Below are 24,790 nucleotides of genomic sequence, written 5' to 3' on the forward strand. Positions count from 1 at the left end.
AAGCGAATGTAACAAATACATAATAACTGCGAGCAGATATTTTTAATATACGCTCTGGCCTGATCGATCGACCTGTTATGAGGACTGTATGCAGTAACCAATGAAGGCAATACATATATCAACAATCAAATAATGCGAGCGCGAAGCGCAAGCTGAAAAAAAAGACATTCCGACCTAAATACAGGACATTCGAAACAATTTTTGTAATCATGAACAGGATAGGTAAATAACTATACAATTGATGCGAAGCGCGAGCGGAAACAGAATTGAGATTTCAGACCTAAAAACGAGACATTCTAAGCACTTTTCTAATCATGAACAGGATAGGTATATAACTATACAATTTATTGACGCGAGCGCGAAGTGCGAGCGGAGATTTCAGACCCCAAAACGGGACATTCTATTCATGTTGTGTAAATCAAGAAAATGATAGGTAATAGGATATCTTCCTACATTATTAATGTGAGCGCGAAGCACGAGCACATATTTTTGCTATTCTGATCTGAAACCTTATGATTTAAGCACGTTTAGAGTGGTACTCAAGACTGAATGTAAAATGGTTTGATCAGATAAAGCAAAATCAGACGAACAAAATAATGAAAATTTGATCAAAATCACACAAGGAATATCTAAGTTATTGAATTTTAAAGATTAGCATTATAATTCATGTGAAACACTTTTAGGCATGTCTTTACCAATATTCAATGAGCAAACGAATGATTTCCCACTTGTTCTTTTGTATTTTATTATATGAAATTAGGTTTATTAAATATTTTTCCCCTTCAAGAACCAAATTCAATTGAATTAACAAATGATTTAGTCCATTAGATATTCTTTGCTGCAACTTATTTCATTATTAGAGAGACATATCATTCACACTGGTATGCAAAAGTGAAACAATTTTTATTCCATGTAATAACTTAAGAAAATTCATAGTGGGAATGAAACATCATCAACCCATTATTACATATTCATGACGACATGCATATCACTGTTTAAAAAAAAATGTTGCTAAACTTGTTATCAGATCTTGATAAAAAAAAAATTATTTTGATAAAATGTATTTAATATAAATATTTTCACACCGGAGTACCCCCAAAACAAGTTGCGTATCTAAAAAAAAATTATGCGTGCGGCTGTTTAGATTAAGACCTAGTATCTGGGAATTTTAAATACCTTTTTTATATTATAAAACTCATTAATGCGAACGCGAAGCGCGAGCAGATAATATTTGATATTCCGATCTGAAAAAGGGTGAATTTAAACACTTTTTCAAGTACTATGTCGGAAAATTCTAAAGGGAGGGGGGTTCTACAAAACGTCGTTCATTTTCATTACATTCTGTCATTTATCATACCTACCAGATTTTCAGGAGGTGCTGCCTATGGAAAATAACACACGCAGCACCCCAAGAAAAATTTTGGGGGTGCTTTAATGCCCCCAGCATACCCGCTTCCCAGGGCCATGCGGCATTTCCAGGTACTCGGGAGCTAAGTACCCGGGTATATATAGTGGTGTATCCCCTATACCCTTTGCAAGTAAAATGCATTGGGCGACTAAATTGTTATATTACTTATATCATAGTGGGCGTCTTCAAATAATCATTGAAAATCACTATTTAAGGTGGTTTTTTCAAACCTCATTGATTCAAATGACCTCCACTGCTCAAAGAAAGTGCATGCCTTTTTGTTTCGTGTGTGTCTAGGCAGGGCCGCGGCGATTTGGCGCCATTTACGCCGAAAACATTAAAATGAAGCGAAATAAAGATAAACCAGACAGGTGATCAACCTTTATAAACCAAATGAATCCAACTGGCACGTGACATGCAATACAGCATGGCCATGCCATTTCTAATTTCATCGTGTTTATCATTGCAGGGCACGTGCACGTTCATGAACACTGATGCGTAATAAAAATTTCTTTATATTGTGTTCCCATTTATTACATTCCAAACAATTCATATTTAATACCAGTGTTTTATGTTTGGGCTGATATCACTTTTATTACTCTTTTTTGTAAAAAGCACTGTACTTTTGCCACTTTTTCGTCTTTATCATGTTTATTTTTTTTTTTACAGACATGGTGATTACAAGAAAGCCGGGACGTTTTCATTTATTAATTACTAGCAAATGACGATGTTTACTGCGTTGTTTTCAACAATTGGCGTTTGAAAAGGTGCAAATATATATGTAATATATTTTCAATATCAGCTCTTCTTTTTGTATGAGAGCATGTGCATGCCGCCTCAATTATTTTGGGGTTAACCAAGGAGTATTAAAGGGGTACTCTATAGGATGAATGTAGTATGATATGTATATACAAATACGAAAATCAAAGTTGCGACATTTTCAATGAGCAAACCCTACTTATTCTTTTGTATTATAAATATTTTATTCTACTGTAACACTATAATGTTTTTAATGATGGTTGATATATATTCGTAGTTATGGTAGCGTTCGATGGCGTATATATATATTGTGTTACAGTCGAATAAAGATGAGAAGACGATGATTATGCAGTTCCAATATAATATATTTATTCACCCTTCCTTGAAGGTAGAAAGGATGTAATATTGATGAGAAGTATACAATGAAGAAATATAAATAACAGTATATGTGAAAGCTATAGGACTCCTTTGTTTACGGCCATGGGATGGGCCAGGAGAACAAACTGTGAGATTTTATGCGGGGTGGAGCGGTAGCTCAATAACCCCAAAATCTATCTGAAATATCTATTTTGTACAACTGTATTTATACCCTGGACTTGGTATGACAATCACAATGTTTCTATGTTCTTGGACCAGTTGACTCATACTATTTCTGGGTAAGGAGGAAATGGGTGTGATAAGAAAGACCACAGTGAGTGAGAGTGGAAGAGAGAGACTGGGAGAGAGAAAGAGAGAACCAAGTATGAATGAGAAACCTTGAGTCCGTAATGGTCATTTTCATGGAAGAAACCTTGTGAGTGTGACGTAGTGATGAAGTGGACATAAACAAAGTAGTATTGGGTTAGTGAACCTTTGATTATACAGTTCAACTAATATCTCTTATTTTAAAACATATATTGATTATTTCTACTCTTACATTCGTCCCATTGTTTGAAAAGAAACGTCCTCGTTTCTAAATTATAAATGAATTCTGTTAACATTAGAAAATGCAGTACATGATACTACAAAAGTGTCATAAAGTAAAAGTCAGCCAGTTGAGATGAACGTACGGTATAATAATAAATGGAACTAAATTTATAGTAAAAAGTAAATGCGAGTAAATAGAAGAACAAAATACATGAATCAATTAAGGTTACATCTAAACTACACAAAAAAAAACAAAGCTATTATTACAGTATAACAAAAATTATTAACATTATGAACATGAAACTGTGCTATAAATAGAAAATAACAAACTTGCCTATGAATTATTGAGATTAAGAAATAAATGGAAAATCAATAATTCGTCAAATGTGTATATTATGTCAGGGAACAGTTACTCCAATATATGAAAACATGAAAAAAAATAAATCTTGAAATTGTATGTTCTGGACAAGAAACATCACTCAATGCCTGACCAGGTTTATGTCATAAACTGAACAACAGCTGGGAGTTAAAATCTTAGAGAATACATTTTGGTGGAATTATCAAATGTATGTACAAGTGTGTTGCACTTGTGAGTAAACTTATCTCTTGTAAGGAAATTGAGATAGCAATAGAAACATATTAGCAAACATTAAGATATCAATTTCTACACTAGAACCATAGCTTTATAACAACACAAATAATATTACTTAACACAATATAGATGAATACACAAAAACAGAGATCATACAAGAAAATATATATAATACAGCAGTCAAGCATACTATGCAAACGAAATGAATAACAAATGTTTGACATGAAACACATGCAATTAATTGTGGCTATAAACAAAAGAAAAGATTTTCAAAAGGCACATTTTCATCGGAAATATGGAACTCAAACTTAGAGAATTGATTATTTTGCAATGGCTGAACAATAGAATTGCATCATTAAATTGAAAATTTGAAACAATTTAAAAGATAATCAAGACAAAAGAACCTTAGGCCAAATGACAACTATTAAAAAAACATAAAACAATCTAAGGGAAATGTAGAGAGTAAAGGATTTGATGGTGGCCAATCATCCAAATTTCTTTCTTTAATCATTACTGTTGCTATTAATCATTTACATAAAAATTGCATAGATTTACTAAAAAGTGAATGAACTACATTTTCAACAAACTAAACTAACGAAAACAAGAAATACAGTAAATGCGGAATGAATCATGGTCAAAGTCAATCCAGTTCTGTTATCCAGATACATCTATCAATTTGTTATCAGCAACGTGTCATAAGAGGAGGACCAGGACCATGAGGGAGTGTGAGGGAAGTGAATCCATGGTGTAGACCATAGGATGTGAGTGGATCAGGGAAATTGAAGGAGGAGAGATGGCAGGTGTGAATATCACTTGCTTGTAACAAGAAGTTAAGATCGTCTAGGGCAACATTGTCCCGAGAAGATACTGACTTAATGTTAGTGGGGATGACCATAGTGTTCAATGGTTTGGAATTACCAGTGCTTACATGAGATCGGGATTCAAGATCATTACCATGATCAACAGGATCGGTATCCAAGGCTGGAGCTTTGTCAATTACAGTCTCTAATTGCGTTACCGTGGCAATGTTGGGGGAAGGTGGTACAGGAGGAGGAGGTGTAGAATGGGGAGGAGGAGGGGGAGAAGGAGGAATTGTCACACAAGGAGCAGAACATGCATCAAAATCATGACTACCTTCCTCGAAGTCAATCATAATCATGTTAGGTGTTGAAATGGCTGAGGAAGGAACAGTAGAAAGAGGAGATGAGATGGGTACATCTACATGCTGAGGGACCTGAGGAATTTTAATGTCAGGAGGGATCTCAGAGACAGGAAGAAATTCATCACTATGACATGGACTAGGACTAGGAGGTTGAGAAATAGGGGATGTCAGAGAGGAGTCGGGATCTGATAGGCACAGGGATGAAGAGTCGTCAGGAGATGATGAGGGATCAGGAAGATGTGGTGGAGGGGAATTGGTGGCTATTGGTTTCAAAGTGTTAGATGGTATAATGTAAGGATCCTGGAGGTCAGCATTTTTATACTGATCAAAGCCTTTGGTGCTGGGGTCAGTTTCACTAACACTGGTTTCATGATCAGTAGCAGGAGTAACTGGGGCAGATGAAAGGGGAGTCTCACAGGGGTCAGTGTCAGAATGGGACTGGGATGAGGTGGAAGCGTTGTCTAAATCAGAGGGCCTTTTTAGAGGGTTGGACCCATTCACAGGATCTATTTCCTTGATCAGCTCACAAAATAAATATGGAATGCTAGGACTGAAATCAGGATTGTTAGCTGGTGTGTAAGTCAGAGAGAAGGACTCGCGGTATTTAAGTCTGTCGAGAAAATCAGTCCCTAGAATTACATGGAAATCGAGCGTATCAACTACAATAAAGAAACATGGTGTTGACCATGAAATGCTTGCAGAATGGATTCTGGTAGCTATTGCCCCACAAATTCTAGGATCATCAATTCTAGCTTCTTGCAAATTAAGATAAGCTGATGCGTCTAAACCTTGAAGGCAGGGTAGGTTATCAGCAACGTATTTGCTAATGTAAGAATAGCGTGAGGTTGCATGAATTTGTGCGGGAAGAAATGTAAGTGAATTCTCAAACGTTACTACAATATGGGGTGTTTCAGGGTATTGCAATGAACCTCGTCTTAATGGGTTCATTTTTATCTAGGAAACTGCAAAGTAAATGAATGAAAAATTGAAAATTCATAATTGGAACTACATATGTATATAATGGAAAGGACTCACTCAGACCATGAAATCCAATATGATATAAATATATTAAAGAACATAAATATGTCCAAATCAAAAGTCTGCAGCAATCACAAGTTATGCAATCCAGAATGATGACCCTCTCTCGCCAGCACAACGTTAAGGAGCAATGAAAAAGAGAAGACGAAGAGTCGGGAATATAGAGATGTTGAATATTGGTGAAAGAAATGTCCGAATCATTGAAGAACCATGATCACAACTTTTTGGATGAATCTTGGAGAAGAAGACTTGATGCGCAGGAGATTCTTCCACAGGAACCAGACTGGTGATGGGAGCATATAGGGCATCAGAATAAAAGAGAAGTGAATGAAGCTCCAAACGAAGAAATAAACAAGTTTTGGCACTTTCAGTTATATACAATGTGTGAAATTGTTCTGGAAAGCGTCCAAACAAGTAGAATTACATAAGCAATCAAAATGCGAAGAAAATATAAAATACAGATGAAAATAGTTCATGTGAACTCCTGTTCACATATAAACGATGATCAGTTGAAAAGTATGTAAATACAAAATGGCATTTCTCCAGTTGAAGTACATGCAGCTAAACAATAAAGAAATAAACTCAGCAAAGCGTCCAAGTTAAATAAGCATATCGAAATCATCGATATGAGGTTGTATGTTGTTATTCGCACAGGAACAGTTTAAAGACAAAAAAATCCGAGCATTAGGTGCAAACCGTTTGCCGCTGCCACCAAATGTAACACTATAATGTTTTAATGATGGTTGATATATATTCGTAGTTATGGTAGCGTTCGATGGCGTATATATATATTGTGTTACAGTCGAATAAAGATGAGAAGACGATGATTATGCAGTTCCAATATAATATATTTATTCACCCTTCCTTGAAGGTAGAAAGGATGTAATATTGATGAGAAGTATACAATGAAGAAATATAAATAACAGTATATGTGAAAGCTATAGGACTCCTTTGTTTACGGCCATGGGATGGGCCAGGAGAACAAACTGTGAGATTTTATGCGGGGTGGAGCGGTAGCTCAATAACCCCAAAATCTATCTGAAATATCTATTTAGTACAACTGTATTTATACCCTGGACTTGGTATGACAATCACAATGTTTCTATGTTCTTGGACCAGTTGACTCATACTATTTCTGGGTAAGGAGGAAATGGGTGTGATAAGAAAGACCACAGTGAGTGAGAGTGGAAGAGAGAGACTGGGAGAGAGAAAGAGAGAACCAAGTATGAAGGAGAAACCTTGAGTCCGTAATGGTCATTTTCATGGAAGAAACCTTGTGAGTGTGACGTAGTGATGAAGTGGACATAAACAAAGTAGTATTGGGTTAGTGAACCTTTGATTATACAGTTCAACTAATATCTCTTATTTTAAAACATATATTGATTATTTCTACTCTTACACTAGTTATATCAACCTAGAATGAAAAAAATGGACCTACAACTGACTTAATGTGTGAGATGATCATTGCTTTTAAAGAAAAAATTATGCATGCATGTATACAAATATGGAGATGATTATGATATCATGTTCTAAAATAAGAAAATGGAAGGGGGAGGGGCATGATATCAGCCCACCTAATGAATATTCATGACGGCATGCAGTACTATTTACAGAGAATATTGGTAATTTTTGAAAAACACAAATTATAAAGGAAATGATTATACACAGCAAAAACTGTGGTGTTAACCGGTGTACATATTGGACCACACCAGTTATTTTACACCGGTATTAAATTGGTGGTGTTAGTTTTACACCTGTAGGTGTTATTACAACACCTTTGGTTGTTACATTTACACTCTTTGGTGTTATATTCAATCTTTAGGGTTTAATTTTAACACCTCAGGGTGTGGTCCTGTATTATTATTATTATCATTACTTATTATTTCTACTGCGCTTTTCCCATTAGGCCCAAAGCGCTTACAATGAATTAATAAGATGTAATATGTAAAAAAATTACAAAGTATGAAAGAGATGAGTTAATAATGACTTTTTGAAGATTGCTAATGATGGAGACTGTCTAATTATTAGTGGCAGGTCATTCCAGGATTTTGAAGCCGACACCGTAAAAGTTCTGTCACCAGCTAATGTACGGGTTAATGAATATGTGAGGCGAAGGTGATCACTGGCCGATCTAAGAGCTCTAGTTGGTGTATAAAGATTCAAGCAGTTACTTAAATACTGTGGAGCCTGTTTATTCAATGTTTTGTAGACAATCAAGAGTAATTTGAACGTAATTCTCTGTTTAAAAGGAAGCCAGTGAAGAGAATTAAAGAGTGGTTGGGAAGGATGATCCCGGGAAACCTGTAAAATTAATCGTGCTGCCCAATTTTGTAGTCGTTGAACATGGACTAATTGATTAGAGGGAATTGTAGAAAGGAGCCCATTGCAATAATCAATACGAGACAGAACCAATGAACGAACAGCATTGTGACAGGCAGACTGGTCAATAAACCTTCTGATTCTAGAAATGTTCCTTAAATAAAAAGTGACTGTGCTACAGATATGAGAGATATGGTACGACATTGACATGCGGGAATCAAATATGACACCAAGGTTTCGTATTTTTTCTGATGGTCTAATGAGTGTACCATCAACATCAAGTTGAACATTTGGAAGATTGCGCAAGTTATAAGTAGAGGCCGCAACAAAAAAAATCAGTTTTACTGTCATTTAGTTTTAGTTTATTCACTATCATCCACTGTCTTATATCTGATATTAGCACCGATTGGTGTCAGTTTTAACACCAAAGTTTTTACAGTGTATAAACTGATAATTCAAATATTTTATTTTGCATAAGGACTTATCTTATTATCTGCACACTAAAAATTATTAATTACTTTTCATCGTTCTAATTCTTTCAAAATCACAATATCACTTTCGAAAAAAAAATCGAAAAAAGGAAGGCCGTATATGTATTATTAAACACGCTTTAAAATTATTAGTCTTAAGGTATTTCCTTCCTTTGAAATACCTTCGGGTTATATAGGCCAATATATTTCATCTTTGAAGAAAAAACTCTGTAAAAGTGCATGGAGATCGTAGGTATCTTCAGGCAGTCTGCACACGCAAGGACAAGCAGTCTAACCCCCCCCCCCCTCCTCGCTGCCCGCCCTTCCCCTTCATGATTGTCTTCTTGGCTCTTTACAGCCGTGGTCATAGTCACACAAAAGCAATAAAATTATCAATATAAAAGAAGCCCCAGAGTAGTAAAAATCGCTTATTATCGAATAAGGATTAATCCACAGCCTCACTCAACATAACTTCAGCAAGATGACGTTTATGAGGTTGATTAAAGCATTAATAATTATTTTCTGCGTATTTTCTGGTAAGTATATAGCGCTAATCTCTTAAAGTTTTGATTTGATGTGATTTATTGTTTTCTTCTGCATTCATAACATTCGCATATAATATATTTTTTAAATTACATATAAGCAAACATGATATAATGGCTGTTTTTTTTTTTGGGGGGGGCATGAATCAAAAAGAAAAAAAATGGACTAAATAAACAGTCATTTTAAACAAATATGATCTATACTACCAAATAATGTTAACATTTACAGTTGCAGGGGAAGGATTGTCATTTTAAACAGATTACTTGAAAAAAAGACAACCCCGGCATAAAACTCATCAAATTAATAAATGTATTTATAAAGCAGAATGGTAATATTTGTTCATAATTTTTAAGATGAAGATGATAATTAAGAATGAGGATGATTGTGACAATGGTGAAGATGAAGGCCATGGATATGGTTACACTTCGTAATTCCGAAGGTTCTTTATTCCGAAGGTTCTTTAGTCCAAATGTTCTTTATTCCGAAGGTTCGTTAGTCCGAAAACGAAATAAGGTTCGTTAATCATTACGTTTTCGGACTATCGACCCTTCGGAATTACGAACCTCATTTCGTTTTCGGACTTACGAATCTTCGGAATTACGAACCATCGGAAATACGAACCTTCGGAATTACGAACCTTCGGAATATGTATGCTCATGGATATGATAATGGTGATGGTGGTTATGGGAGAGTATTTGGTGATTAAATTAAAAAAAGAGTGATTTAATGATTATCTGAGATACTGACACAGAAAACTTACTTCAAATATCCTGATGATAACATAAATTTAACGTTTGTCTAAAAAATGAGAATCTTTTAATAGGCTCTGGTATAGTGCTCCATATAAATCAAAGTTGAAAAGAGTGAAGATGTTAACAAAGAAATGAAAATCCATGTTTTATTGTTCGAAATGAAATCTGAAGTAGAAATACTCCGAAAGTTATCTTTGCCCAAAATTGATCGTGGGTCCGGCAGCCACTGAGCAATGCCTGATCGACTTAGCTCTATCCTTAGAATTGTTGAACGCCAAACAATGTAGCAGCAACTCCCATATTTTAGCGTCTGTTGGTCTGAGCAGCCAAGTAGCCGAAAATGTCACAATATTCAACCAAAATCACCTTAAATTCGTAGTGAAAAGCTTATTTTAAAAATTTCTTTCTTTTTTTTTTGCATGTAATTTTTTTCCTGGACTTAATGCACTCCCTCCCTACTTTTTTATTTTGATCTTTTTACTGAATCTTCTTCTCTTTTTTTTGACTTGTTAAAATAAAGCCAGCACCCCCTATTAAAAAAATCGTTCCCGGGCCCTTCATCAATATACAATAAGTGTTAAAGGGTGATGCTGAAACAATTTTCTGTCAAATAAAAGGGCATTATTATTCGTAGCTTCAAAGTAGTCGCCGTTATGGCCACAGTTAAACCCCTTTTACTGTGACCTTCAAGGATGCAGCATGGATCATCACGGATCTCAGTCCGGTGATCCGGGTGCCAAATTGATATTTTGCTACAATTGCCTGAGCGATCACGGATTTAGCTGGGCATGTACACGGAAAAGTAGGAAATGTACGGTTCACAAGGATAGACAAGGTAGCACTACGGATCTGCTTGATAAGCTTTCGGGAGTCAACACAGAATACACGGATGTTACTGGGTCCTTACACAGACCTTCACCATGTTCACGATGGCTTACGGTCTCTTCTGGGATATCTCTAGACCATTGGCCAAGATTGAAGTTTCTTTCACTTTTGCAACGTCTGAAGCGTACACAGACATGGCCAAGAACACGGACTATTGTTCACCTAAACAAACAATGGAAAATAATCGACCCGGAAGTAACCGGCATTAGGACCTCCCAGTTCTTGAAGGAGCCTCCCGGATGTATTCGGTAGCTACATGGATGTACAAGGTGGCTACGAGGATGAACGCGGATGAGATCCGACCGTGTACTCAGGGAAAAAAATTGAACATATATTCAACTTTTCTCCCGGATATGCCGGTACATCAAGGATGGCGCCAGATGAGAAGCCGGTATGTACACGGTAATCCCGGACTGTCCACGGATGACCCCAGATTGATAATCCAGGATGATCTATGTTGGATCCGTGAAGGTGTAAAAGGGGCTTTAGACATCAGTCCGTCACGGATCAGATTCGTATTGATCCGGGGGAGATATCCTACGCCCTGGGCATCCTTGCATGGTTGGGCGATCCGTTGAGGTTAGCTCGCCCTGTAGGTCAATGCATCAGTTTTGGGGAGGTCGAAAACATCCGGCGTCAGCAGTGGACTGCCTTGTTGCCCAAGCAATATGGTCCATGTAGCTACCGTGTTGGTCCGTGTAGTCTACGTGCTCTATACCAGTATGATCCGTGTGGATTGCCGTACGTGTGTACAGTCACGGACGCTCGCCGACGTTCATTCCGGGGCAAAACTATCACTGACATCCCCGGATCATTGCCGTGTAGATCCTTGAAGATCCTTCCTTATGTGACTGGGGGCTTAAGATTTCGTATCATTTGTTATGGGCCTGACTAGAGCAATAACACCAATTTCAACTGCGGTTGAGCCCATATCGCGAGGCACTTTCGCGTTATGCAATGTGTCACCTAACTCAGATATTGAAGGTTAACATGACAACACCAGATCGAGGCAAAGAGCTAAATCTCTGAGGAAAACATCACTATTCTAATTCAATTGTCATAGTTTATTCCCTATTTTTTTAAATGATAAAATTACTTTCTTCCTACAATTTCAGGAGAGGTATTACCCGGAGGATGCGATAAACAAAACAATCCAGTCGTCTGTGGTATTACCAGAAAGTCAGAAAACGGAGAGGCTATTCCTCTAGTAACTAAGGCTGCAGCACCATGTAAAGCAGACGTTATCAACAACCTTAGGTGCGGTATGCCAGGTAGGCACATTGATGATCCAGTAATTTCTCCTTTTATCGTTCTTTTACGTGTTCTGTCCGTCGTACGTGCGCACCGCGGAACGGAAACTCCCTAGTAGGCCGCTATTAAAGTGGTCGCGAACACTCTTACTTATTGAACAGATACCTCTAGTTTCACCATCTGTCTGTAGGCCTGCTATAGTCTGACCCCTGGGACTATTCATTACTTTTTAAAAGAAAAAAAAATACTATTGTACTTTTGGACATCATACACAACAGTTGGTTGGCATGGTTGGGGGAACATCTTAAGTCGTTTTACGTGCCCTTTTTCACCAAATAGGTTCGTATTATGTTAAACAACCCCATTTCCTACTTCTGAGAGAGTAAGTTCGTTCAATAATACCATGCTATGCCTACCTTTATCAAATTTTGCTATGATAATAATGAATATAATGATAGTCCGTTTTTATATAGCGCAAAACACATGACAAATATAGGCCCTACGTCTTTATAATTATATATGCGCTTCGGAAAACAAAGGAGAATTAGAGATGCGTTAGTGAGTTCACTTTGTTGAGGTTAGGTAAAATTTAAATAAATGGACTTTAAGGGCTGTTTTGAAGTTGTTAACTGACTCATTTGTTTTCAGGGAATTTGGGTGTTTGTTCCATAAAACAGGGGCTGCATGAGTAAATGAACGTTCACCATATGTTTTGGTTGATATTGGATCGAGGAACGATTACTGAATTCTTACCTTGTGAACGTAGATGACAAGTTGGCTTGTAGATATCAACTAAATCATTTAAGTATGAAGGATCAAGGCCATAGAAAGGCCTATACTAGTAACAAAATCTTAAAGGAAAAATCCACCCCAACAAAAAGTTGATTTGAATAAAAAGGGAGAGAGAAAAAAAGCGTAACACTGAAAATTTCATTGAAATCGGATGTAAAATAAGAAACTAATGACATCTTAAAGTTTCGCTTAATTTTACAAAACAGTTCTATTCACATCCTGGTTGGTATGCAAATGAGGAGACTTATGACGTCATCCACTCACTATTTCTTTTGTACTTTATTATGTGAAATATGAAATATTCTAATATTCTCCTCAATGTCAAGTATAACCATTAATTCCTCCTTGAACATGTGTAATTAGCATAGTTTAATACTATATGGTTCAATCAAGTTTGTCCTTATCTGTAAAAAATGAAAAGTTGTATATTTCAAGCAATAAACATAAAAAAATAGTGAGTGATGGAGATCATCGACTCTCTCATTTGCACGCCACTGAGTTGTGCATATCACTGTTTTGTGAAAAATAAGCGAAACCTTTCTTATTTTACATCCGATTTTGGTGAAATTTTCAGCGTTATGCTAATTTGATTTTTCTCTATCAAATCAACATTTTTTTTGGGTGGAGCTGACCTTTAATTTAGATTCAAAACTGGACCAGTAACCAATGTAAATGATGCTACGATAATATGGCGTTTACTTATTAATGCTCATAGAAATGTAACAAATTGTATAATGATTTTAATCCATTTTAATAGAGTATTTTGTATCATATATTGAGTGACAATGACTTTAATAAATGTCATCTTTTTTTCCACATCCTGTGGGGCTCCTGTCTGCCTCTGGAGATTGTCTTTCGAATCCTTGTAAAAACGACGGCACTTGCCTGGAGACATTGGACGGTTTCAGATGTGTCTGCGTTCCATTCTTTACAGGACCAATGTGTAGTAAGAATAGAAAACCTATTGGGTGCACAGCAAAAACTGTGGTGTTAACCGGTGTACATAGAGGACCACACCAGTTATTTTACACCGGTGTTAAATTGGTGGTGTTAGTTTTACACCTATAGTGTTATTACAACACCTTTTGTTGTTACTTTTACACTCTTTGGTGTTATGTTTAATCTCTATATAGGTTGTAATTTTAACACCTCAGGGTGTGGTCCTCTATTAACACCAATTGGTGTCAGTTTTAACACCGCAGTTTTTACAGTGTGGTATTCGAGTAGCCATAGTTTAGTTAAAGGGATGCTCCGGACTGAAAATATTTATATCTAAATAAAAGGAGTAAAATTTCATCAAAATCTGATAACGAATCGCGAAGTTATTTAACTTTTAAGTTAAGCAACATATTGTGAAAACAGTTTAATGTACATGTCGTCATGAATATTCATTAGATGGGCTGATGACGTCACATTCCCACTTTCCAATTTTTATTATGTTATTACTTGAAATCATAATTTTTTTCATTTTTTCATAGATGTGTGAATGTTAAGTCTCCCCTGTAATGAAATAAGTTGCAGCAATAAATATGTAATACACATAATCAGTTGTTATTCCAGTATTTTTGTTTCTTGAGGAAAAATTGAATAAATCTAATTTCATAATAAAATACAAAAGAACAAGTGGGGGTATGACATCATCTCATTTGCTCATTGAACTTTCATGAAGACATGCCTCGAACTGTTTCAACGGAATAATGCAAATATTTAAAATGCCATATTTTTTTTTGTTATTCCTTTCCTCCGTTTTTTATCAAATTTTGATTTTTTATTTGTTTTTATTTTACTTTATCTGGTCAAATCATATTATTACAAGCCTTGAGAACCCCTTTAAACCATAAATCTATTACATGGTTAAACCTGGGTTAATTTATGGGGTACCAATTGTCAACGAATTCACCTATTAAAATCATTTTGTATCATGTTGCAAACAGTTGCTAAGAAGTAACCGAGACATGATATGGGAAGAATAGGAAAATACGAAATTATTGTGAATTTTAATGAATAAATTGTTACATTAGTAAAATTTCCACAAATGCAGAACAAATTTATGAAGACCAGCATTCCATAAAAAGTGTGGTTTAGGTTGAATTATCAGAATCAGAATACCACCCAATTACCACTGTCATTCATTAATACAGATTATGCCATTTTGGGTGCAAGGAAATGTTGGATTTGGATAATCTGTCGTGAAAAAAAATCTACACATTAGGGTTGTGTATCCATCGGCACGATAAAAAATGAAGTGCTAATTCAGCACTTACAATGCTTGTATAGTGACTGCACTTCGAGTGATGATTTTCGAGTATAAATTTGAAGTAGAAAATCAGCACTGTAAGTGCTCAATTAGCACTTCTTTTTACAGTGTAAACATCAGTGTTGTTTTAAGATGAAAAGATCATGTGGGTGCTAGGCATATTACTGGACGATTTCACTTCTTACTCCGTAGGGTATACTTTTGTTGCCTGCTCTCTAACCATCAGTTTAGGGTATCATTATCGTAAAGGTCCGATACATATTATTAGCTAGAGTGTTAGAGTGTAAAACTCTTTGAGATAAAATGATATCCTTTTGTGGTCTGTTCTCAAAATGTGTCATTTAGAAGATGTGAATTAATGAGCTTATCTGCCATTGTTTGAAACACATTGTGACCTGTTTGAGGTATATTTTTCGGTTGAAATTCCAATATATATTTAAATATTTTTTTGTAATTCACAGCGACCTTCAACAGTCCTGGGGAATTCTGGAAGTAGAAGAAGAACTCTATAGAGTACCGAAGCGATGACCTCAGTTACCATGGTGCCATGGCGGGCCTGGTTCTAAACATGTGAACCCGCCGAATGAAAGCGGGTGCAGGAGAAAATTGGCTGCTCTTTTGGAATTGATCGCTTGCAACCTATTTTTCAGTCGTCTGTACTCATTTGCAAATACAAATGTGTAAAAACGATCTTCAGTTTGTTTAGAACTAGCCCGTCATGATGGTAACTGACGTCACACTTCGGTACTCTATAGTGGATTGTTGCCAATTTGAGACTGATGGCCATCACAACGGTGGATTACAGAAAGTTTGGTCCTGGAACACGTATTCGGATATCAAATTTTATCTAATGATTTAATTAATTTACATTTACCATGTTTACCGTTGGTAGCACTCTGTTTGTGATTGCCAATTCGTCTATTTCTATCTCGCCAACTCATCGTATAGTCTACCTTCATTTTAGTCTGATACCATTGCGTCCATCAACATTTCGTCTAACAACCATATGGTTCAATAACCATTTGGTCCAATCATCACTTCGCCTAATCACCAGTTCCTCTATGACCATTTCGTCTCATATCCTGTTGGTCTAATATCTATTTTTATTTTCATGCATTTCGCCCAATTAACACTTAGACCGAACGGTATATGGATTAAATGGCTATTGGACCAACTGGTAATTAGACGAAAATGGTGAGTTGACGAAATGGCAATTAGACGATCTTTAGTGGACGAACTGAGGATAGACCAAATGATAGTAGACGAGATGATAATTGGACGAATTGGCATTAGACCAAGAACCGTTGGTATTTGGTCTAAGACACTCGTAGGGTAAATCTTAACGTAGTCATAATACTGTCTATCGTACGATCTCCTTAGGGTGACGTAAGGCGATCGAGAAGAAAATAAACGTGTAAACATGGAGAGACAAAAGTGAAAACAGAAATTAACACAATACAGTAAGTGCAAATAGTGTTAAATATCCTACATGATTAACCGTTCTTAGTATTTCATTGAAGATATCGAGATCAGAAACTTTATACAGTTTCTGATAAAAATTGTATTCTTTCCCCGCCGAACATTGAAAATGTTCGGGTAAAAAAAAAATATTAAAAAAAATTCTGATCCCGCACCTGAGGCAAGTCTCAAACGATATACATTTTCACTGAAAGTCAGGGTTACACTAAAACCGAGTTCTCCGGAATGATTTCGGACCGATTCTGCCCGAATTCGGCCTAATTCGGATGGTTTCGGTGGATTCGAATGTTCCCGAATCCTTCCTGGATTTTCTCGCATTCGCGGAGGGAGAACAGAATACACCCGAAACCACCGAATACGTGTATTCGGATGGATTCGCAGCTGATTCGGTTCCGGTGTGACTAGGCCTTAAGCCAGGTTTACATCAAAACCGAATTCTCCTGAATAAATTCGGACCGATTCTAGCCGAATTCGGATGGTTTCGAGTGTTCCCGAAACCTTCCTGAATTTTCTCGCATTCGCGGAGTGAGAACAGAATACTCCCGAAAGCACCCGAATACGTGTATTTGGATGGATTCGCAGCTGATTCGGTCCCGGTGTAACCCGACATTATTTTATTGATAAATGTAAGGAAAGGAAAATTAAAGGTCAAGTCCACCTCAGAAAAAAATTGATTTGAATCAATAGAGAAAAATCAGACAAGCACAATGCTGAAGATTTCATCAAAATCGGATGTAAAATAAGAAAGTTATGCCATTTCAAAGTTTCGCTTATTTTTAACAAAATAGTTATATGAACGAGTCAGTTTCATCCAAATGAGTGAGTCTATGATGTCACTCACTCACTATTTCTTTTGTTTTTTATTGTTTGAATTATACAAGATTTCTATTTTTACGAATTTGATGATTAGGACCTCCTTGCCCGACAGTGGCGTAGCTAGGATTTTTTTCCCGGGGGGCACTGGGGGGTCCTTGCTTTTTCAGGGGGGGGGGGGCACCGGCCATTTTTCCGGTGTGTGTGTATGTGTCCACAAGGGCGGATCCGACTTTCGCCAATAGGGGACGGGGCCCGAAATTATCTTCACCTATATCAGTCACTTCTTAGTTTTATTCTTATAAAACAACATAAACATAAAATAATCTCATAAGCCTTATAAAAAAAGCGAGCGCGAAGCGCGAGCGATTTTTTTTTTAACTTTAATGTATTTTTTCCTGAAAATTTAATTTTCTGGGCAATGTTATGTGTGATCCTGAACAAGATTCGTATGTACCCCCAAGCGCGAACAGAAATTTTTATCAACTGTTCTAGCATTATCGAAAAGGGACCTGTTAAGGACTGCTTACAGTTACCCACGAAGACGGTATATATTTCAATAATGCGAGCGCGAAGCGCGAGCAAATTTCTAAAAAAATTTGTCATTCTAGGCACTTTTTGTATTAATTAATGGGATAGGTATGTAACTAAACAATTGATGCGAGCGCGAAGTGCGAGAGGAAGAAAATTTAGATTTTAGACCTAAAAGTGGGACACTCTATTCATATTTTGTAAGTCATAAATAGGATATAGTCAATTGGGTATCATTAATAATGCGATCGTGAAGCGTGATATTCTGATGTAAAACTGGATTAAGTACATTTTGAATAAAGAACATGCAGGCTATCGCGCATGTTTTAGATTTAGAATCTGGGCATTCTGAATACATGTGTTTAACTGAACATTATGGAATACACGTAGACAATATGAACTTGGCAAATCAAACAATGTGACCACGCAGCGTGAACTTAAAATGCTGATATGTAGACCATAAAACACTTTACAGAGCACTTAAATTTGTAATTGAAAAAAAAAATAATGAAAGCTCGATGTCCGAGCTAAAATATGTTTTGCATATTGACTTCAAAACTTGCTCCACATCAGCCTATTGAGCAAGATATTAATACCATCGAACTGGAAATTATGGCGCGAAGCGCCAGCAAAAATTTTATATAGTAACATGAAAATATTTTTTTTTATTTGCAAGTCCTCTTATCATGCTTATTATGTCATTCACTCGTCTTCCTCCTCTTATTTTCCTCTTCTTTTTTCTTCTGTCTTTCTTCTTCTTTTCCTTTTTCTTTCTTCTTTCTCCCTTTTTCTTTTTTTTGCTCTGCCAATTTTTCTGGGGGGGGGGCACCTGGGGGGCACACCAAATCTCAGGGGGGGGGCACGTGCCCCCCAGGCCCCCCTGTAGCTACGCCACTGTTGCCCGAAGCACAAAATGTTAAAATAATGGAATTCCACGTGTTCAGGGAGGAATGAAACTTCATTTCACACGAAAGTGATGAGAAAATCAAAATATTTCATATGATGCACCACGCCGTACACCGGGGTACCGTAGTACCCCGGGGTACGGCCAGGGGGTGGAAACTCCGCTTCTGCATCCGGTCAGAATTGAAGAAAATTTTGGAGGGTCAAAAGTGCACACTGCTCCCATTTTACATGTACAAGCCTATGGACACCGCAACTGCTTTGGTACACCAGCGAAATGGAGGCGTGGTCATAAACGTCCTTCGCGCATAGCGTAAAAATATGTAAATGAGCATTTGGTCACTAATTAGCATAATGCGCGACCTGATTTAATATCGTTTGTGATTATAACATCATTACACTCATTCATTCTTAAGTGCATGTAATCTTATTTTTATTGATCTATTTGTTCTTGCCTGTCACGATTATTACTGCACCTTTGATTTATTTTAGCTGCAAGTTGCCAGGATCTTTGCGAAAGCAATAACTGGAAACTTTATGGGAGGGAATTTAATTGAGCTTGATTTGCCCTCTTAAATTCATATAATTTTCTTTCTACTAATTACATTCACTATCATACAGAAGAAGATCCCAAAGAAAATGTTGCCATAATATTTTTTTCCCTTAAATCGTGTAAGTGTTCCTCGGTTGACAATAATGGTTGAATGTAATTACGATGGCATCTGTTTATGTTTCTGAAGCCCTTATTTGAAGAGCTCACTTTCAAAAAGGGGTTAGGTCCATTTTTTCATCAAATTTGATTCTTTTTTTGTCGCAATGTATAGATTTTTAGTAGCTCTATAAGATGATACCAAAGAAAATTTGAAATTCACATGAAAACGTGAATAAAAGTGGCAAAGAAAAATCACTTTTTAAATCAAAATTGATTGGATTCATTTCAGTATAGTTGCAAAAGGGTTTAGGTCCAAAATGATGTTTTACAGAATATATAGAAAAAATTGAAAACAGGTAGATTTCTTTTATACCCGGCCAATTTTATGTTCACATGATGGGCGAGTACATGACAATTTAGTTGAGTAATGCAATAGGTGAGAATAAAAAACATGGATTTTCTCGGAATGGTAAAAAGTGGACCTAACCCCTTTTGCAACCAAACTCTTTATTTATATTTTATTATTTTTAATTACAGAAAAAAAGAACCTTTATTTCATAATTTTGAAAAATAATAAGAACAAATCAAATACTTTTACATACTTATTGTAGTCCCCAATATAGGTCCTATTATGAATAGCAGTCGGGAGCACTTAATTTTAAATGGCGACTTCTATGACATTATCATATCAATAACCATGTCCTATATAGGTACAATATTTTAGGGGGATTCACAAAATTATCTAGGCAGGAGAGCAAACCGATCGTAAGCTATAGTATATTTATTTTTTATTTTCAACTGGAAATGAATCTGGTATAATTTTTATATGGAAAGAAAAATACATTTTATATACAGGTTCCAAATTTTGTAGAAATAATTCCCCTCCCCGTATACCCATCATGAACAGTAAGGTCTTATAATTGCTTCTTCTAAAACAAACAACTTTCTCTAACTGCCCCCATCTCCTGCCCCTTCTCTCGATCTCTTTCTCTTTCTCTCTCAGAAACTGACACACACAAATATATGCATAAACTGGCAAATAATTCTCCTGTCATTTTACATACTTTCCCACTCTTATCCTTATTTCTCTTGAAGAATATTTTGATTAACTGCTGTTTGCTCTCATGATGTCACAGTAGTATCACATTTGAGTACAAGGTGCAACATCTTGTGCCATTTGTGCATAAAAAATTTTGGTAGCAATATATCATCACAAATTGGTGATTAATAAATGAAAATGACCAAGATCAGATAATTTAATTCAAAATTAACATGTTTATTAAGAAATCCATTTTCTGAAACACTGAAAATAACATGACAACTAGAGTCTACAAGCATTAAATTAGATTTTAAAAAATAAAGGATTTAGTACATTTTCTACACTTAAGTCAAAATATACAATATTTATTAAAATTTCACTCAAAAGATGTTGATGAGCCTAATAATTAATATGAGGGATGCATCCAAGATTTCATAAAAAGAGCATAAAAATCTGAGATATTCTGTTTATTCTTTCCACACAAGTTTGTCACTCAAAAAAGGGTAAATTCCTTCCAAATTTGTGCGGACAAGAAATATTCTACTAATGTGAGAGCACTCCACATAAAAAAAAGGGGGGGGGGCATAATTCAAGAATCTCCCTAAACAGCTCCTTTCCAAGTCAGTGAATCACTAACAAAATTTGATATTGTCTACTGCAGAGGAAACCCATTTCAAAACTTTGAGTAAGATAGCAATAAATGCAATTTAATATCCCTACATAATTATTGAGCCATTATATGACGACTTGCAATTATGGTAACTTTGTCCAAGCCCATTGCAGCTACCATAAAGACCTTGATTTTTTGCTCAGCCCTGTTACCATGGTAATTGTCATAGTGACAAGATTACAATAGTAATAACTTGTTTATGGAATGAGTGATACTAAAATTATTTTTTAATCCTCTGATCACCTGTATTAACATTTATCTACGCATGATTTTTATTTCAAAATATAAATTTTTGTCTTGTATACAATAGTCCTTTAAACTGGAAATTATATTTAATTTCACAAAAACTTCTAAGAACTAGTAGAAATTTTAATTAATAAAAGGTGATACATTTGCCCTTCGAAAAAAAAAATTTCTTTCTTGTATTTTGAGTGAAATTTTGTATACTTTAATGTCATTGCCCGCTGATGAACCTGAACTCTTTTCTACAGATGTGCAGTTTAAAGAACATTCAGTGCTTTGTTGATATATCTATTCAAATTAATTTGAAGTAACTACTTATTAGCTTGGCCTTCATATATATTCCATCTTGGTACTTGTTGTGATACCAGTACTTAAACATCTTGGGCAGTGGGAAACCTGCATTGTAAGAAATGGAGAAAGAACAAAATGAGCTGCTGATGTAAATTATTTTTACTCATCTAGTCCAGTTTTATTAAGAAGATTTAAACTCTATTTAATACTTTTGTCACTTTTGTCCTACATCCAGATAAATTGATATATCAATATAACTATTTACAGTATGTTTTGATAATAAAGAGTCCAAATTAATTCAAATAGTTATCAGATGATAACTGTTAATATGTTTTTTATGTACATGTACATAGAAGGTATGGTCGGTGAAAATGGAAATACTGGTGAATCTGAATTCAAGCAAATATTAACTATCAATGGAGCTTTAATTGTACATGATATCTTATCTTGATTCAGCTTAATTAGCCATACCCCCTCCCCCCAAAAGAGGGAATATTTATTTATTTAGATTTATACTTTAGCTTAGATACAGCCTGTATTATTATCAAAACAACAAGCATATACCTTGGAATTTTCCAATTCAGATATCCTGTTCCTCATTAGAGTGAAACCCACACTTGCTGATCTGCATGGCTCTCAATTTTGTACCTCTGACTGGGTGTGAACTGCTAAAATCTTGGTCCTATTGGATCTGCAATAAACATTTTTTTTTTAAGTTTGAGAGTACGGTATTAGAGATAAATAAACTAACCCCAATAACTACTCTTCTTAAACAATATTTAAAAAAATTATCAAGCTGCCCATATCATTGGCCTAGATGAATACTCCAAAATTCATTATCTGGTCGGTCCAAAAACTTCAATCTCTCTCTATCATAAAGTTTCACAGAGAAGCATACCAGGTACCCGACTGTTTATTAAAGTAAAATGATTCCAACCAATATTGCCCCAGCTGTATAGCTGAATCAGGACCTGGTCTATACTGGTCCTGTATATAACTAAAGAATCACAACACATTTGAATGAAGTAAACACTAAGAACTTTTCAGAATACCACCCCAGGCCAGGCCCAGGGCATCCTGTTCAAATGGAAACTTGATTTGCGTCTAAGACATTTCATTCAAATCTAACACTAAATCAATTGGATTTCATTCATGATACTCTGAAGTAAAAAGTTTTTGAATAAAAGAAGCTGCTGAGAATTATACTTATTCATATAAAGATGAAATAGCGTGACGGACTAGACCTAAACTTCAACTTTCAAGCTTGAACTTAAGTTTGGGCCTAGACTAGTCCGTCCCCGCTATTTTCATACCCCATGACTACATCGACAATCTCGCTAGCCGGCTAGCACCGGCGATATCAAGACCGGATCCCGCTCTGACCAAAATCGAGTTTCTCGTTACTAAAACAGGAGGTCTGAAACAAGTCCACATCTACCCCTGATAATTGACAATAAAACTGAAATACAGGTTTACTTTTTGCCTACATGAAGCATTCCGATGAAGGTCTAGATCTACGAAAAATGGTAAGTTAGGCATATTTTTTTAGAAACTCAAATGACAGATGATTTATTTGGAAGTCAGGCAAAAGACATGGGAGTGACTGTATGGAAATGGTGGTTTACGTAGTAAAGTAATACGGGATGGGCCCCGAACCCCGGCAAACACATCACCATTGCAAGTGAGATCAAAACATGAAAATTAACTTAACTTACTTTTATTCTCATGGAATGTCAGTAGATTATTATTGATGTTCCCTCCAAGATTTTCTGCTCCAATGAAGTTCACTCAAAAATCACGATTTCGAACATCAATTCTATAAACAGATGATTAGTCGAGCTATTTCGTTGTAGAAACTGGAAATTCGCACAATCCAAAAGAACAACACTTCGCACAGATCTCGTGGGGAATTGTGGGAAGGAAAAACGTGTTTAATTCATAAGATATGAATAAAACATTAGCGTCTTAGCCAATCATGGAAGTGTATTTTGCGTAATTTGACGTCATTTCATGAATTAAACATTGACCCTCCAAAATCAACCTTCAAATTGTCCGCCGGCAGCCATGTTGGCTGTGTACAAAACCTATGGGAGAAAAGAACGCGCGAAAAGAGTTTCCTCTCTAGCTCCCTTCGGGAGCTTACGTATACGTAAGATCGTATCTCTGTGGGTACGGCGTTGTGCAGCGCCATCTTGTGTTGTAATAGTGTACAGTTACATTGTTGTCATGGTGATCACGGTCGTACGATCGGTGCGACAATCATGACAATGAATGGGGACAATGATCACAATGCCTATTTCCTTTCTTTGATACAATCTCATGCCAATAATAGAGATTATTAAAGATTAGCTTATAGTCCCAAAACTCGCCCTGGTACACGCAGTGGGGGTGGTGTAGGCTTATCACTCGTCCATCACAGGCACAGCGCAGTGCATGTGCAGAACGGAACAGAACAGAACATGAAAATTCGAATAAAGTTATCATTTGCATGCATTAATTGTTACATAAGATCACTAAAAAGAAAAAAAAATCTGTACAAAACATTAAAATATACTTGTACACATTTTTTGGTAACCCAGGGTACAGCGCAAAAAATAAAATAAATAATTCAACAAAATGGCAGATTATTATTTGGTACCCCAGGGTACCAAATACTGCATCATATAATAAAATACAAAAGAAATAGTGAGTGATGTCATCAGTTCCCTCATTTGCATACTGACCGAGATGTGCATATAACTGTTTTGTGAAATGAAGCGAAATTTTAAAATGTCATAACTTTCTTATTTTACATCCGATTTTGATGAAATTTTCAGTGTTCTGCTTGTTGGATTTTTCTCTTTTTATTCAAATAAAGTTTTTGTTGGGGTGGACTTGTCCTTTAAGAAATGAAAAGCGCAATAGACTTTTTGAACTGAAGTACATTTTAATAATTGAAAGAAATATATAATCAATTACGGAAATTACTTGAAGACTAATTGCAAAAGGAAAAGAATTGCATTGTTAGTGGTTTGGGTTCGTTGAGTTGAGATGTC

At 35.9% G+C, this 24,790-nt stretch overlaps 1 protein-coding gene and 1 long non-coding RNA gene across 2 annotated transcripts; both read right to left on the reverse strand.

Annotated features, from left to right (window-relative positions):
• Positions 1 to 4,347: 4,347 nt before the first annotated feature.
• Positions 4,348 to 10,871, reverse strand: LOC121425984 (protein TRACHEARY ELEMENT DIFFERENTIATION-RELATED 7A-like). The gene is made up of 2 exons (XM_041622113.1): positions 10,857 to 10,871; positions 4,348 to 5,349 (listed from the first exon to the last, which is right to left on the reverse strand). The coding sequence occupies exons 1-2, from the start codon at positions 10,869 to 10,871 to the stop codon at positions 4,348 to 4,350; spliced, it is 1,017 nt and encodes a 338-aa protein (XP_041478047.1).
• Positions 10,872 to 21,207: 10,336 nt separating this feature from the next.
• Positions 21,208 to 23,910, reverse strand: LOC121425849. The gene is made up of 3 exons (XR_005971542.1): positions 23,471 to 23,910; positions 22,320 to 22,446; positions 21,208 to 21,860 (listed from the first exon to the last, which is right to left on the reverse strand). It is a non-coding gene; the product is annotated as an uncharacterized LOC121425849 (long non-coding RNA).
• Positions 23,911 to 24,790: the final 880 nt, after the last annotated feature.

Source organism: Lytechinus variegatus, chromosome 13 (genome assembly GCF_018143015.1).
Source record: "Lytechinus variegatus isolate NC3 chromosome 13, Lvar_3.0, whole genome shotgun sequence".
In the NCBI taxonomy this organism is placed as follows: Eukaryota; Metazoa; Echinodermata; class Echinoidea; order Temnopleuroida; family Toxopneustidae; genus Lytechinus; species Lytechinus variegatus.